Below are 15,735 nucleotides of genomic sequence, written 5' to 3'. Positions count from 1 at the left end.
TTTTGATTGTACTCAATGGCAAGAAAATTTGAACTGGGAATTAGTTTGCCTTTAAAGACTGAACTTTTAAAAGGACTCTACTGAATTTTCCCCTATAGAAACAGAAAGAATATTCCACTAGTTCAATAATTTCAAGAGTCAGCATTTTTTATAAAACTAAATTATTAAGCATATCACTGATCCCAAACCATGAGTGGGTAGGGAAGGGAGTAGACATTTATACAGTGCCCACTATCTTCCAAGCACTGTGCTAAGACCTTTTAAAAATATTATCTTATATTTATAACAATTCCTCAAGGTACATGCTACTAATCTCCTCATTTTCCAGAAAACTGAAACAAGTTGAATAACTTTGCAGGGTCATATAGCTAGTAAGATTCTAAGAATGGATTTTAACTCAGATCTTTCAGGCTCTATCCACTCTATCACCAGTTGTCAATGTAGCTTAAGAAAATGTTACCATCTTTGCTATATAATATTATATATACATATATATATATATATCTGTGTGTGTGTGTGTATGTGTATGTGTTATTAAATTGATAAGCTACAATGGCTTAGTTATATTATGTGTTAAATATTATACATTAACTATATAATCACACTTAAATGAGGATATGAATTTTAAGAAAGATCATTTCATTATTTAGAAAAAGGCACAATACATTTTCCCTTAAAGTTCAAAATTTCTTCATTTAGTAATGTAAGGAAATAGCTAACAGTGGAAAGGATGCTGGAACTGGAGTCAGGAAGACTCATTTCTCTGAGTTAAAATCTGACCTCAGAAATTAGCTGTTTCTGAAAAAAAATAACTTAGATTTATTCAATTTTTTACTTTTCCTAAGACATTGCATATAAATAATAGGGATAGAAACTGAAACCTATATTTCACTGAGAAGTTCATGAGTTTTCACATAAGAAAGTACTTCAAATACATTTCTTAAATGAACTGAATGAATGAATCAGTAAACAAAACCAAAAGATTTTAGAACAGGCAAAACCAAGGATAAAAATAACAGTCTGAACAACTGCTAACATTTTCTTCTCTTTTGTTGTTAATTATTTTTACAAGTATATGTCACTTCACAGAATCACCCTATTCCCATATAATTATGTATACATCAAATAAAAATTCAGAGTCCCTTTCATATGATTGATTTTCATTTTCAGTGGCTCTTAGCCCTTGACATTTAAATCTCTCCTTCCATACCCCTGAGATTCAGCATCTCAAGTAGTTAAAGATCTGTAAATCAGCAATCCTGTCAAATTGATCTGACACACAGTGTAATCCTGAAAGAAATACCTATAGAAAACCTTTCCATTTCTGAACAAAGAGTTAGCAGATAAATTCAGATTCATAACCTTGTCATAATTTTTAGATTATTGTGCTTTCTACCACTTAATGCTATACTTTCAATCAAGCCCTATTTCATCTGTCATCTGCAAGATAGCTATTTTATAACAAATTACAGAAAATATCAAATGATTCTTAGTATTATTTACATACCCCATCTTAATTGTATACATTATGGATATGTGTGAATATATATTAAAAAGAAGAATCAATAGTGTCTTGAAACAATATTCCAGCTAGAAGATGAAACAGTGTTAGCTAGCAAAGAGGTGAGTGGTTTAGTAAGTGCTATAAGCACAAATGAGCTCACATACATACATATAACACACACACTTACTACTAGAAATGGGATGATATCTAGGGAGCCAACCAAGCTATATGCTATATCTATGCATATATATAAGCATATGAATCTCTCCTATTAGAGTTGAGTTTTCATGAAAGTTTACTGTAGAACTTCAACTGATATTTGAAAAAGCAACAATAAATTTTATCTCAAATTTCAGCAATCACCTTGACTTTAAATTGCCCAGTAGTTTCTATTCAATACATAAATACATTATTTGTGTTGGTTACCAAATTATATATATAGTATATATATGTGTGTGTGTGTGTGTATATACACATATATATGTACATATATATAAACATTAATATATATTATAATATAAAATATTAGTCGGTTACTAAATATTTTTATGAGCCAACATAAAATGAAATCAACAATTCTTGCTTTTAAAGAGCATTTTATCAAGTAATAGGAAGTGATAAAAGTAAATAACTATAATATTATAATATGTTTAAATTCAGGGGACAGATAGTATATGCTATGAAATGAAAGATTTAAGGAGAAAAGGCTACCTATTAAGGTGTAGAAAAGCAAGGAAAAATAAGAAATGGGAAGAAATCAGGGAAGACTTCATGTAGGGAAACAAATGAGTAAATAGACACATTAGGACAATCTATTCCATACAAAGGACCTGGGCTCAGCCAACATTTTCACATTAATGACAATATTAAGGCATAAGATGTCTGTTACATTAAAAAAAATTAACTTTCCACAACAGCAGTGTAAACAAAATCATAATTCATTCACCCAGTGAATGCACTTCATCCATTCATAAAATGATGACAGAATGAATTATACATACATATATATATATATATATATAAATTGTGTGTATGTATGTATATACACATTCACACATGTGAATTCTTCACAAAGACTATTTTTAAGTTAACAGGAAATGTTTAAAGGACTTAAAAGAACTGCTTTTAATTAGGCAATAACTTAAGCATTTCAGGATAAAAGTCTGTGCCCAGGTCTAGAATGCTTTACCACAGTAAAGACAGTTAAGGCTATCAGATGCCTCATAATTATAAGCAGAACATTCCAAAAAGGAGAATGCATAGGAATGTTAAAAAGTAGAACAGACTTAAACACACTTGAATTAACATGTGTATAAAGAGAAGTAATTCCAATTCAAACATATGTAATCCCTGTGTTTATTTCACTTTTTTGCTTTATTTACATTTCTTTGAAGTTACTGCTATAAACATTTCCTGTCTCCAAAGCTTTCCCTTCTGCTTTAAGTGCTGAAAGTTGTGCTTTTTTTTTTTTTTTCAAATCAATGGTGACACATTTTTTAAAATTTATTTTTCTTCTTTTTGTTTTATTTAGACCAAAACTGCTGATAGTGAAGAGAAGTCCTGGTGTGGAGATTCCCTATGCAGTGAAAATTGAAAATAGTTATCAACCTAATAGCATCAACTGGGATAATGAAAGGTTAAGATAATACGAAATATGTAATAGTCAACACTTGAACCCAGACCTTTCCACCTCTGAGCCCTAGCTAGCTAATTTTTGCAGTGCCCTATCACCTCTCAGCATTTTTTCAAATTAGGAGGATTTTTAAAAATATTTATCTACATTTTAACAATAAGAACAAATTCACTATTTTTAAAAGGTTATACTAATAACTCTGCAAGTAAAAAACGTATACATATTTTATATGCTAACATAAGCAATTATGCATAGAATCATGACCAAAAGCAGAAATCCCTTGCCCTACATGAAGACTTCCCAGGTCCACAAAGAATATATTTCCCTACTCACCAACATCTGAAATCCATTCTATAGGTCATAACATAATTAAATGTTTTGTCTTTGTCAAATGTTTGTACTATTTCAATTTTAGGAAAAATTATTGACTTGTCAATAATCATCAATCTATATTATGAGTGATGATTATGGGCAGAAACAGCTAGTTGATGTAGTGAATAAAGTGCCGAGTCTGGAGCCAGGGAAACTCATTTTCGTGAGTTCAAATCCAGCCTCATGTACTTACTAGCTGAATGACCCTGGGCAAGTCACTTAATGCTATTTGCCTCAGTTTCTTTGTGTACAAAATGAATTGGAAGAAATGGAAGTACCTTTGCCAAGAAAACCTCAAATAGAATCATAAAGGGAGACACAACTGAAAATGATTGAACAATTGCAACAAAATTCTGTGATTGATAAGTGTTAAAATGTCAGTTTTGTTTTCTTTTTAATGTTTTTTTTTCCTATTCTAAGCTCTGTAGTCCCTACTATCAAAGATGAATTCCACAAAATATCAACTCCACAAAGCTTTTGCAGTTTGGCTAATAACCAGAAGATTCTTTCACCGTCTGTACATATTTATTGTTCCCAAACATCACCTATAGAATCTTTGATTCCAAGATGTGGAAGAAGTGGCAGATACAAACTATTTAACCAGCCCAAATAAAAATTATCTCTAAAATACTCTTGAAGTTGTTATCCAGTCATTCCTTGAGCATTTACAGTAACAGGGAGCCAATTACTTTATGATTATTATAGACTTTTGTCTTGTTCTAATTGTTACTGAGTTCTTTTCATAAAGCTAAAATTGCTTTGCAACTTCTATCTATCACCATTAACTTTGCCTTCTGAGGCCCAGAAAAAAAATAAGCTTAACCTCTCTTACACATAAACATTTTTCAAATATTCTCTTCCTCTCTCTTTTTCTTTTTCTCCTCATTTCCTATGCACAAAGTAGCTACAGACTTGTTTGGTTTTTGTTTTTTCCAGGGGAGGCCTTAGCAATTAGGGCAATAAGAATAATGTTTGAGCAGAAGATAATAATGTTTGAGAATAAAAAAATGTTTGAGCAGAAGATAGTGACATCACACAAGAACACATGAGGCAGAGGTAGAGAAGTAATACATCCCCTCCCCACACCTCTGCCCCAAAGTATAAGCTCCTTGTGAATAGGAGATGGCTTTTCATTTTAACTTTCCTTTAACCTTCCACACAGAAACTATTTAATAAAAGAATAATGAATTAGATTGCTCTCATTTTCCCTCACTTTTGCCTTGACTTCCCAGTTTCTGGAAATTTGATATCTCTCTCTCTCTCTCTCTCTCTCTCTCTCTCTCTCTCTCTCTCTCTCTCTCTCTCTCTCTCTCTGTCTCTCTCTGTCTCTGTCTCTCTCTCTCTCTCTCTCTCTCTCTCTCTCTCTCTCTCTCTCTCTCTTTTCTCTCTTCTCTCTCTCTCCTCTCTCCTCTCTCATATATAATTTATAAATATTATATAATCTATATATAATTACAGACCATGAATTTCCTAATTTCTGTTTTGACCCAAATTTTTCTTTGTATTTCTCTTTTGACTCCAATTTCCAATCTTCCTCCTCCTTTTACTTGCTGCAATATTGCAAAATTGGCCTTCTCTGTGTTCCTCACACATAATAAGACATCTCCCATCTTCATGCCTTTCTCCTTCTTGTCCTGTATTCCTGAAATGTTATTTTTCCACTTCTGATTAATGGAGTCCCTCTTCTCTATGGTGTAACTCAGTCCTTATCTTTTGAGCAAAGCTTTTTTTGATGGCTCTAATTGCTATCTCTCTTCCCAAACCCTCCCAAAAAAACCCATTATATTTAACTACTTTGTATGTACTATTTATTAAACATACATAAATAAATTATACATAAAAAAAGGAAGGAAAAGACATTAATGACCTTACAATGCAGTGGGGAAGATAATATGCAAATAGATATACAAAACAAAATATTTACAAGAGAAATTGGAAGTAATTAAGAGAAAGAAGATGCTAGAATTAAGAATAGTTGAGGAAGAATTCCAGTAAAAGAAAGGATTTCAGGACTTAAAAGAAGCTAGAAAGCTACATTAACTTTCTATTTACCTTGCATAGTTTGATATCTACTATATATACTTGTACTACATATACTTGTCTATGTCTACTCTATTACAATTACAGCTCATTGTGAATAGGGATTGTTTCATTTTGTGTTTTATTTACTGCCTTACTATCTCTACTGCCTTGTAGTGTCAGGCTTCTTAAACTTCTTAAACTGTGGGTCACAATTCGATATGTTTTTTTTTTGTAACTGAATGTAGGGGATCACAAAATTGATTAACAGTTAAAGGTTTTGAGTGCTCCCAAATTAATTCAAAATCAAACACTGAGATGCACACCATGCACACTTTCCACTATTCAGGCACGAATATTGCCAGAAACATCTCGGCTCAGATCCCAAATGGGATCATGCAAATTTTGTTGAGCAAAAAGGGATCGTGAATGGGAAAAATTTAAGAAGCTCTGATTACTTCATGCTTCCTAATGAACTTCATCCTTCTTCAAGCTTCACTGATGACTCATGTCCACAGTCTTTGTCTAACATGCCATATAAACCTCTACCCTGGAAGCTCACTCCATCCTAAACTACTTCTTAAACTATCTTCTACCCCTGTGGCATTTCCCTTGGATTGGCTGGTTCTTCTTAGGACTTCCAATTTCAGATAGAGACCCAGGTCGACCCAAAGTTCATTTCAAAAGACCTTCTCTTTCCCACCATTCCAGAACTGAGTATCTTCACCACTTCCACCCGACTTTTCAGCTCTTTACAAGGGAGGCTGCCTGGTGTTAACAAAAGGGAGGACAGAGCTGGGGCACCTCACCATGGAGAAAACTGACTTAGCTAATGTAGTACGTGGAAGATAGCTCATTTATATACCTAACCCATTACTGCTACCCTAAGCAGAAAATGTTTCTTAGGATCTATTTTTGGAGATTTCTTACATGTTTGGTTCTCAATTCCATAATAGTTTAACAAAGACAAATAAAACACTAGGCATTTTTTAAGATATAGCTTAGAATTTTATTTAGAATTGAAACTGAGAAACCGACATAGGTAATATGTATATATATAATTTTCTCCCATTAGAATGCAAGCTTTTTGAGAACAAGGATTATCTTTCTTTGAGTTTGTATGTCTATTAAAGTGCCTGACATATAGTAAACATTTAATAAATGCTTATGCACTGGCTGACTGGCTGTTGATTTACAGTCTTGATTCACTTAAGTTGACAAAAGCTATTCTACATTCCTCAATTCCCCGATATCACTTTGACCTCCTAACTAATGGATATTTGGCTCATTTCTTCCTCATTGAAAAAAATGCTCATTCATTGGTTTTCTGGCACTGGCACTGAACTTATGTTCAGATCTCTTTTAGTACTGGTTTATTGTGACTTGCATGACTATTGTCAATTATTTCCAGACAAGACAAAAAAACTTTTGATTAAATGATGATTTAGTGGTAGTGGATGCTGAGCCAGCAAAATACCTATTTTCTACTTCAAGAAAATTTTGTTTAATTCCAAACAATGAAGAAATGGGATTAAAAATAACAGAAGATAGTTTCCCCATTCTAATAGCAGGTTCTGAGGAGAAAAAAGAATAATTATTTAATAGTGTCCTCAAGCAGCCTTGTGGAACAGGATTAAGCATTTGTGAAGGGAAACTATTGTCAATTCTTAAAACATTCCTATTCAAGCAGCACAGATAAAATAAACTCGCTTTAATCTTCTTGAAGAATTCTGCAACAGGAAGAGAAAAAAAACACTTTTCAACTTTCAGTGTTACATTTTATAGACAATTCTTTACCTACTGATTTAATGGATAAGCACTTGTACTTCTTCCCTGATTTTATAAGGGTGCTCTTAAATGCCACAGTTTGTGTTCTGAGTAGGCGGGTTGCTAAAGTCAGCTGAAAGACCTTACCTCAAATGCCTGAAAGGTTAACCTCAACATTGTAGTTTTCTGAAGCTATTATTTTCCACACACATTCTTTCATGGGTCTGTAGTCATCAGGATAATTAGGAGACTGGATCTGGCCTTCATTTTTATGGATCTCACCACCACAGATTGCTGATAAAAGCAAAGAATTCAATCTTAGTAATGGCAAATGCTGAAAAGCGATTTTCACTTATGTATACAAAGTGATATTTTGGAAAAGTTCCTGGAGATAAGCAAATATAATAATAATAATAATAAAGTAATTAATAATTGTTTAATATTTAGCCCTTCATAAATGGTCCAATCTATCTTTCCAGGTTTATTAACCACTACTTGCTTTCGTGTACTCTCCAGTTTGACCAGATTTGGTTTTCTTGCTATTCTTCAGACGTGGCCTATTATTTCTCCTCTCTGTGCTTTTGTATAGTCTGCTCCCAATGCTGGAAATGCATTCTTTCCTCCTCTCCTTTTAGAATCACTAGCTTTCTTCAAAATTAAACTAAAGCTCTATCTCTTTTATGAATCATTTCTTGATCCCTCAGCTGCTATTACTTCTACCTAAAAAAAACAACTTTGAGTGAGTTATGGACTGTGTGGGAAGATTATATATAAATATATATATGCATATAAACATACACAAACACACACACACACACACACACACATATATATATATATATATATATACACCCCAAAATAACCTTGGGTGAGTTATAGATGTGTGTATGGAAAGGTTTTATATATATATATATATATATTTATATATAATATACACATATACACAGGCATATATCTGTGTGTGTATTTATATACACACAGAAATAAATATGTGAATATATATATATATATACATACCCAAGATACACACATATACACATATTTGTTGTCATGTGTACAGATATACATTTTTTACATACTTATATGTGTTCATGCACTTTCTCTCAATAGAATGCATGTTTCTTGAAGACAGGCATTGTTTCAAGATAGATAGAAATGAGATAAAAATGTAATTGAGATTTAACAAAATAAACAAAAATACTGTTAATTTTTGGTTTTCAAAGTTTATATGCAGCCAGCAATGGATCTGTTTCTATTGAATTTCATACCATTGGTGTAGAGAATTCAAAAAGGAAGGTCCTTAAACCAATGAAAATCAACATTTCTTTGGCAACTTATAATATTACAGACTTTCCCAAAGCATTGAAAAGTTGAGAGAACTGTCCAGTGTCCCAATACCAAAAAGCAGGATTTAAACCCAAACCTCCAGATCTTAAGACCAGCTGTTCTTCTATGAATCACACTACAATGTTTCTCTAGCTATCCTGATCTTAAACATTTTTAAAATATATTTGTGACTTGGGTTGGGAGTAAAAGAATATTTTATAAATGTATTATCCAAGAATATTTTTTGGTAATCTGTGAACTCTCCTTCATCCTGTACTGACCCCAGAAACAGGACAGATGTAATCTTTATAGCAAACACCGAGTCTGGCAAGAAACTTATGGTCATTTGATAAACATCTGTAGACTATAACCAAGTAATTCACTCCTCAACAGCTAATCTTTAAAACAAAAGCCTCTGCTTACATAAAAGTTTTAAGAGAAAAAAAGAAATCTGCTAACTCTCTTATGAATTACCTAAACTACTGTGCTAGCAAAAGCAAAACCAGATTCATTTTAAATAGAAAAGGAAGGTATTTATTCTTCCCTTGGCAAGAGAAAGACTCTATTTCAAAGCCAGGAAATGTTTTACCAGTTTATTGTTTCAAAAAAGTATAGAACAAAGCATTTCATAAACTCTCCATTATTTAAACAAAGCATCAAGACATGTCCAGGATCCTTCCCCCCACCCAAACCCCCAGTATTTCCTCCAAAAGATAGAAGGTCTCACTAAAGAAAGCATCAATCAGGCTCAAACGAGACTGAAAGAAAATAGCAATTTCTTTATATTTTGCTAATATTGCAGAGGAATTCTCATGTGTGAGAACTAAAATAAATGCCATTTCAAAAGTGCTATATCGTTTGGGAAAAATTTTCCAGATTATTTCATATTCATTTATAAGGTCACTGATATTAAAAATAGTCATCCTCACATTTCCTCATTCTCATTATTTAAGATTTTTGAATGTTTTTTATAGTTATTCTTTTATACTAATCTGGCTGTGGGAAACTTCTTGATATCAAATGATAGTAATGGATGCTCTGCTAGCACAATGAACCAACACATACACACACAGACACACAGACACACAGACACAGAAATATACTTCTTGTTAGCAGATTCATGCAGAGGATGAAGTCATCTCTAAGACTCAGTATGACTTGCCTTCATAAACAGCTGCAAAACCTTTTCCTACCCAATTACTGCTGCTTCGAAACTCAATCCACATCCTGCTGTCAGTAGATGTTAGGACTTCAGGCAATTTGTCACCACAGAACCTGCCTAAAAGAAACAAAAGTCAATGGGGATTTTTGAATGTTGTCTTCTGCTCTAAGAGATTTCAACTTTCTTTCATCATACTTCACTCTCTAAATTGATTCACTTTCTAAACATGTCTCTAATCATGTCTATATTCTTATGGTTAAAATAAAAAAGAATTCTATACATTTTATAGGCAAATCCTTTTTAATGTCACTCAAGGTCCTAGACACATTTTCTTACCATAAGCCAAAAATTAAACAATTCAAAATCAGTTTTCAGAATTTCATTTTCCTCTAAAGACCTGAATCATATTTTACCAAGAGAAGTCAAGAAAGTGAAGAAAAAAATATCTTATTACTGGCATATATGGGGAATGAGCAGGGAGGAAAGGGAGACAGAATACTAGCAAATTACTTCTCTGGATAGGTAATTGCTAGGTTCCCTAATAATGTAATAACCTCTTTGGGAAAAGTAGCTTACTTCTGCTGGTAATCATTTTACTCTCAGGATGATGTTTTCCTTATCCTGATTTACCTTATAATTCAATATTAAGTTCTGTTCTTTATTTTATTAAAGTTTTTTAAATAGTCATATTAATTTTTTATATTTGTTATTTTCTCCGAAGGTGGTATAACTTTCACACGGCAATATTAAACAAAACTCAGTCACACAGAAAATAAATGAATTGAAACAGTCAGGGAACAGTGGATAGACTGCTAACCTCAAAGTCAGGCAGAAGTGTGTTCAAATATGACTTATCACATACTAACTGTCTGACCATTTAAATTGCAGAGCAGGTGCTGATTTGCATTGGTTGAGTTAAATTCTCAAGCCAATGTAAATCACAAGTCTAGATCTCCTCCCCCAAAATAAAAATAAAATAAATTTGGGCACGGGCAATTGAGCAAAGTTTCTTTCATTTAAAAAGTAAAGCAAGAACTCTTAAAATTCTTTCCACACAGTAGCAGCTAACACTCGCTATTGCTCTCACCCCTAAATTGAACAGGAGACAACTGTAAGACAGCATATTTCATGGAAGTCAATAGTGTGGTCTGTAGCCTAAAAGCTGGCAACAAACAGGCTTTCATTTGGGCCAAGCTAGGACAACAATATGTGGCACAGTTTGGAAATGTTTGATCCCGATCTCCAATAGCTCAGGGAAATACTAAACTGAAAATGTTAATATTGGAGATAATGCAATAAAGATAATGCAAAACCCAGTAAATTCACTAATGAAACTTGCGCCTCACATTACTGAACTGTTAAAGAAACTACCTTAATTCTCTCATCAAAACTGTGATAAAACACACATACATACATACATGTATACACACAGAACCCTTTCAAGAAATAGTTACTGTTAACTACAAGAGTTGTGGAGCTCTTGTCACTTGACACAAGCTTCTGATTTATATGTTCCTCCTCTAAGAGAAAAATCTGTTTAAATGTATTTCCTGAGCATTTGTATTTAATAGAAAGATCAAGGGACTATTGGCCCAAAATACAAATTTCATTTCTTAAAATGAGATATTATCAGTTCCCTTGAGTCAAGACAGGAAATAATGGTAGCCAACTCAATTAAGAGAGAATCTCTTACCTAGCAGAGGTGATTTTCTCCAATATCCATCTCTGACTTCAATGTAATCATACCAGCACAAACTACTCTTGTATAGGTCCATTGTAGTAAAGTTTAAGACAATCTGCAAAATGAAATGGAACTGTAGTCATTCTTTGATTGAATATTTAAATGAAAAGAATCTCTTTGCCTTAAGTAACTAATGAATCTGGCTAAAAGAGATTCATGAAGAATGCTTTTTGATGATGTTAGCATGTTGGTAACATATTAGTAATGATGCTTGACAATGAACATTACACCCATTGGTTTTTAAGGTAGAACCTTTTGACCTACTTCTGACAGTAAAGTGAAATGCTAATTTCAAATGAATCAGTTTTGGATGTACCTGAACTCCCTCTCAAAGCTTTTACCTTAAGAAATGCTTAAGCAAATGCCTAAAGAGTCATTCAGAAGCAAGAGTAAAATCTGGATTTCTATCACTCTACTATCAAGAAATATCACTCTAAAATCAAGATGAAAAGTTGTGCAATAGTATTTATGCACTCTCTGTGGCAGAAGTCCTTTCAGGTTATAGACATATTCTCTGATTCAGATTTGACTGCATCCTTTACATCTATAACCCTAGTATTAAATTCACAAGGTACCATTAACTCAACAACCAGTATAAAGAAGATACTTATTTGCTGTCCAACAGAAACAGGCTTAAACTTTCAGACTCATTTTTTTTTTTTGCATTGACTCACTCCAAAGTTAGTTTTTAAACCATTTGAGTTGCTATAATTAAGTCATGATATTATATACTGGTCTTGATTAATTTTATTAAATCATTTTTGAAATAGTACACATTTTCATAATTTGAGGCATTCAAATCATTCAATTTGAATTATATTTTTTTCAATTATTGCACTGTTTTTGATCCTTTCTGCTAGATGCCTTATAAGGGCATTTAACCAAAGCAAGAAAATGCTGAAAATCAAACTTTTTACAATAATTTACAATATTCAAAAGGAAATTCTTTTTATTTGCTAGAAATGATAAATAGCAAGGACCTTGCCAAGGACTTAAAATTTGTCAGTGTGAAGAAAGAACTTTAATCACCATATCATAAAAGCATTTTCTACTCAACACTATCAAAAACTTTTCCTTCCATAAAATTCCCATTTGAAATATCCACATACTTAGTTTTGCTATCTATAAGCTATGGTTCTATGGCCTTTTAAAATTATACATGATTTATTGATAAGAATATCTGAATTGTTTTACTCTTTCTGAATGAAGTACAGAACATGGTAAAGAATTTCATAGGTAGCAAAATTCAAGTAATTAGCAAGAGGAACTAGAGGTCTTCCCTAAAAGTAACAAATTTGAATTCATAGATATCACTAAGAATAGTGGGAAAACATCAATGAAAAGAATATAGTTCTTAATGAATACATTGTATTAAAAAAACTAAGATAGCTAAAAATAGGAATAGGAAGCACTATATACTAAGAAAATAAAGTCATATAATGAAATTCAAGAACTAAAGAGAGGAAATGTGATAAAATATTTGAATTAAAAACAACAGGAAGAGAAAAGAAATTAATTTATTCCAGGAATATAGTGTGGAAAGTATAGAAAGAAAACAGAAGAAGAAGAAAAAGAAATAGATGGAGTTAGGGGAGGTTGAGAAATATCCCAAGCAAACTTAAAGAATCAGTCATGATCTTGAAGTCTTAGCATCCTATGCTCAAATTCTAAATCTGACAAATACTATGTTTACCATTAATCAAAGATTAATGATTAAATAAATCATTTAATCTTCAAAACTCTAATTAATTCTCCAGGTTGCAGAGAATGTGTTGAAGGTCCCAATACCAATAAAAACAGAGATCTAGTCTCTATCCTCAAAAAAAAAAGTTGTACATTTAGATTTTTTTTAAAAAAGGCAACTTTTCTAAGTACAAAATGGAGTTGAACATAATTAGAAAACAATTTGTTGAAAAATAAATGTTGAATATGAATGAATGAAACGAGTTTTGGCTGAGTTAAAAAACTTAAGTGGTTGAATTAAGAAGTAAAGGTTTTAGAAATAATGAGATGACTTCTCACTCTATTCTATCATGCTCAGATCACATTTTGTACTTCAATTCTGGAGTTTGAAGGAGGACAAGCAAAATGTTGAAGGGCCTCAAGTCAATGTCCAATGAATATTATTTGAAGGACCTGGAGAAAAGAACCTGGAGAAAAGGACCTGGTAGGAGTGTCAGGAGGGGCAAAAGACAATATATTAGGTGAGTAAGAAGAAGGTGGAACACAGAAATGTTCATTGATTTTTAAGGATTAGAAGGACTATCATATGGAAAAGTGTGGAATAATGTTGCAGTGGATGGAGTGCTAGAAAGTTTGAGTTCAAATTGTGTCTTAGACATTTTTATCTGTGTGATCCTGGGCAAGTCACTTTGATGAAGTTCTAGTGGCAGTACAGAAAGTTGTGAGAATCCCTTCTGGTCAGCACAGGTCCTTTGTGAAAGAATTCACAAACCCAAAAGGTTTAAGTAGCAAAAAGGTTTCTTTATTGAGGAATGATAAGTCAGCTTTGCTAGGAGACTGACTTCCTCAGTGGCAGAGAAATTTTAAAAAAAAGATTTTTCGTTGAGAAGAGAATGTCTTCACAGTGGTTAGGAGTCATGGCAGGCAGCTATGCCCTACTCCAGACTTCTGAAAGAATCACGAGTTTAGAAATATTCTTTATAGAAATCTAAGGCTCAGGTTTCGGGTTGAAAAGAAAGCCAATGCCCCCTTCCCAGGTCTAGATGCTCATCTTGGAGTTTCAGTCACTTAATATCAGACCCAGATCTCCCAACAGAATTTGAATGGGGAACCAGCTATCAATGGCGGGGAGGGGAATTTGCCTTAAAAAGGCCCAGCCTAAGAAATATATTCTCTCATAGACTCTATGGAGCCTGGAAGACCAAGAATGTCCCTTCTTTTACAGATCAAAAGGGGACACAATTTCAGAGTGATTTTACAGATCAAAAGGGGACAGTTTTGTTTTGTTTTTTTTACAGTTTACCCACATCAACTTAATTTCTATCTACTTCACTTTCCTCATCTGTAAAATAGGGATAATAATAGTTCTTACCTCCCAAAAGTTTTTGAAATCAAATGAGATAAATTCTGTAAAGTATTTTGTGAATTTTAAATTGATACTATTGAATGATGAATTATATCTGTTCTATTTGGCTGCTGCAAAAGCAAATTAAAGAGGGAGTAGATTTCTCCTCAGTGGAAGTCTCCAAGGACAGTCTGGATGACTGTTTATCTGATATATTTCAATGACCATTTTGCAGGGTGATACTAGATGCTCAGTTCCCTCCCAACTCTGAAATTTTATGATTTACACAAAGCTTAATAACCAGCAGACCCAATATCAAAAAATCATTCCTAAGTTCTAAACGACCACATGGATTTTGTTACTAATAGTATGAGCCTCTCATTGCTACTCATTTATCTAGATGGTTCAGTGAAGTGGAGTTAGGAAGACCTGAGTTCAAATTCATGACCAAGGGCAGACCACTTAACTTCTACTTCCCTCAGTTTACTCACTTGTGAAATGGGGATAGGATCTATCTCCTAGAATTATTGCAAAAAATTAAATGAGATAATATTTGTAAAGCACTTAGCAAAGCGATTAGCACATCATAAGTGCTTAAAAAATGCCTGTTTCCTTCCTGCTTGTTGTCTTCCCTACAGCTGCAACACTAATGATGTTTTTAATAAATTAATTTCTCCACTGAGGATGACATAGGAATTAAGAAAGAAAAGACTATAAAACAGTAGGCTGATTAAAAGGAAAAGTGAAGGAAACTAAATTCAGCACCTCTCTGTTTCTAAGACAGTACTAAAATGACCTATCAAGTATAAAAACATGAGGACAGTTGGTATTTTACAAAACTTATTATTTAGAGATCAAATTTGTTAAGTGACAAATTTTCGTAAGGTACCATCTTAGAAAATGAAATTTCTTATCATTTTCAGTTCCTTGTTTATATGAAATTTTCCCCACTTTACCCTTCTGGACCATAAATGTTATTTTGAACATTAAAAAACTAAACATATTACAAAACATTCAGTGGGAAAGTATCCCCAAGGGTTTCTTGTCTTTATTTCAACAAAACTTGTTATTTTTCTAATCCAGGATGCTTAACAATTCATCTTTCATGCAATCTCAGTTTAGAAACACTCATAAGAAAAGAGTGGTCCCTAAATTTCTTTCCCCACTGTAGGCACTTTGCTAC

General features: G+C 32.8%; 1 protein-coding gene across 1 annotated transcript in view; it reads right to left on the bottom strand.

Annotated features, from left to right (window-relative positions):
* TLL1 (tolloid like 1) overlaps positions 1-15,735 on the bottom strand; it is a 142,634-nt gene that overhangs the window by 70,835 nt on the left and 56,064 nt on the right. The window contains 4 exon segments of the mRNA XM_074276715.1: positions 7,443-7,466; positions 7,468-7,589; positions 9,784-9,900; positions 11,477-11,579. Of these exon segments, the coding sequence (XP_074132816.1) occupies positions 7,443-7,466; positions 7,468-7,589; positions 9,784-9,900; positions 11,477-11,579 (366 nt within the window).

Source organism: Sminthopsis crassicaudata, chromosome 6 (genome assembly GCF_048593235.1).
Source record: "Sminthopsis crassicaudata isolate SCR6 chromosome 6, ASM4859323v1, whole genome shotgun sequence".
Lineage (NCBI taxonomy): Eukaryota > Metazoa > Chordata > Mammalia > Dasyuromorphia > Dasyuridae > Sminthopsis > Sminthopsis crassicaudata.
Note: the sequence above shows the minus strand (reverse complement) of the source record. Positions and strands in the feature narration are given on the sequence as shown.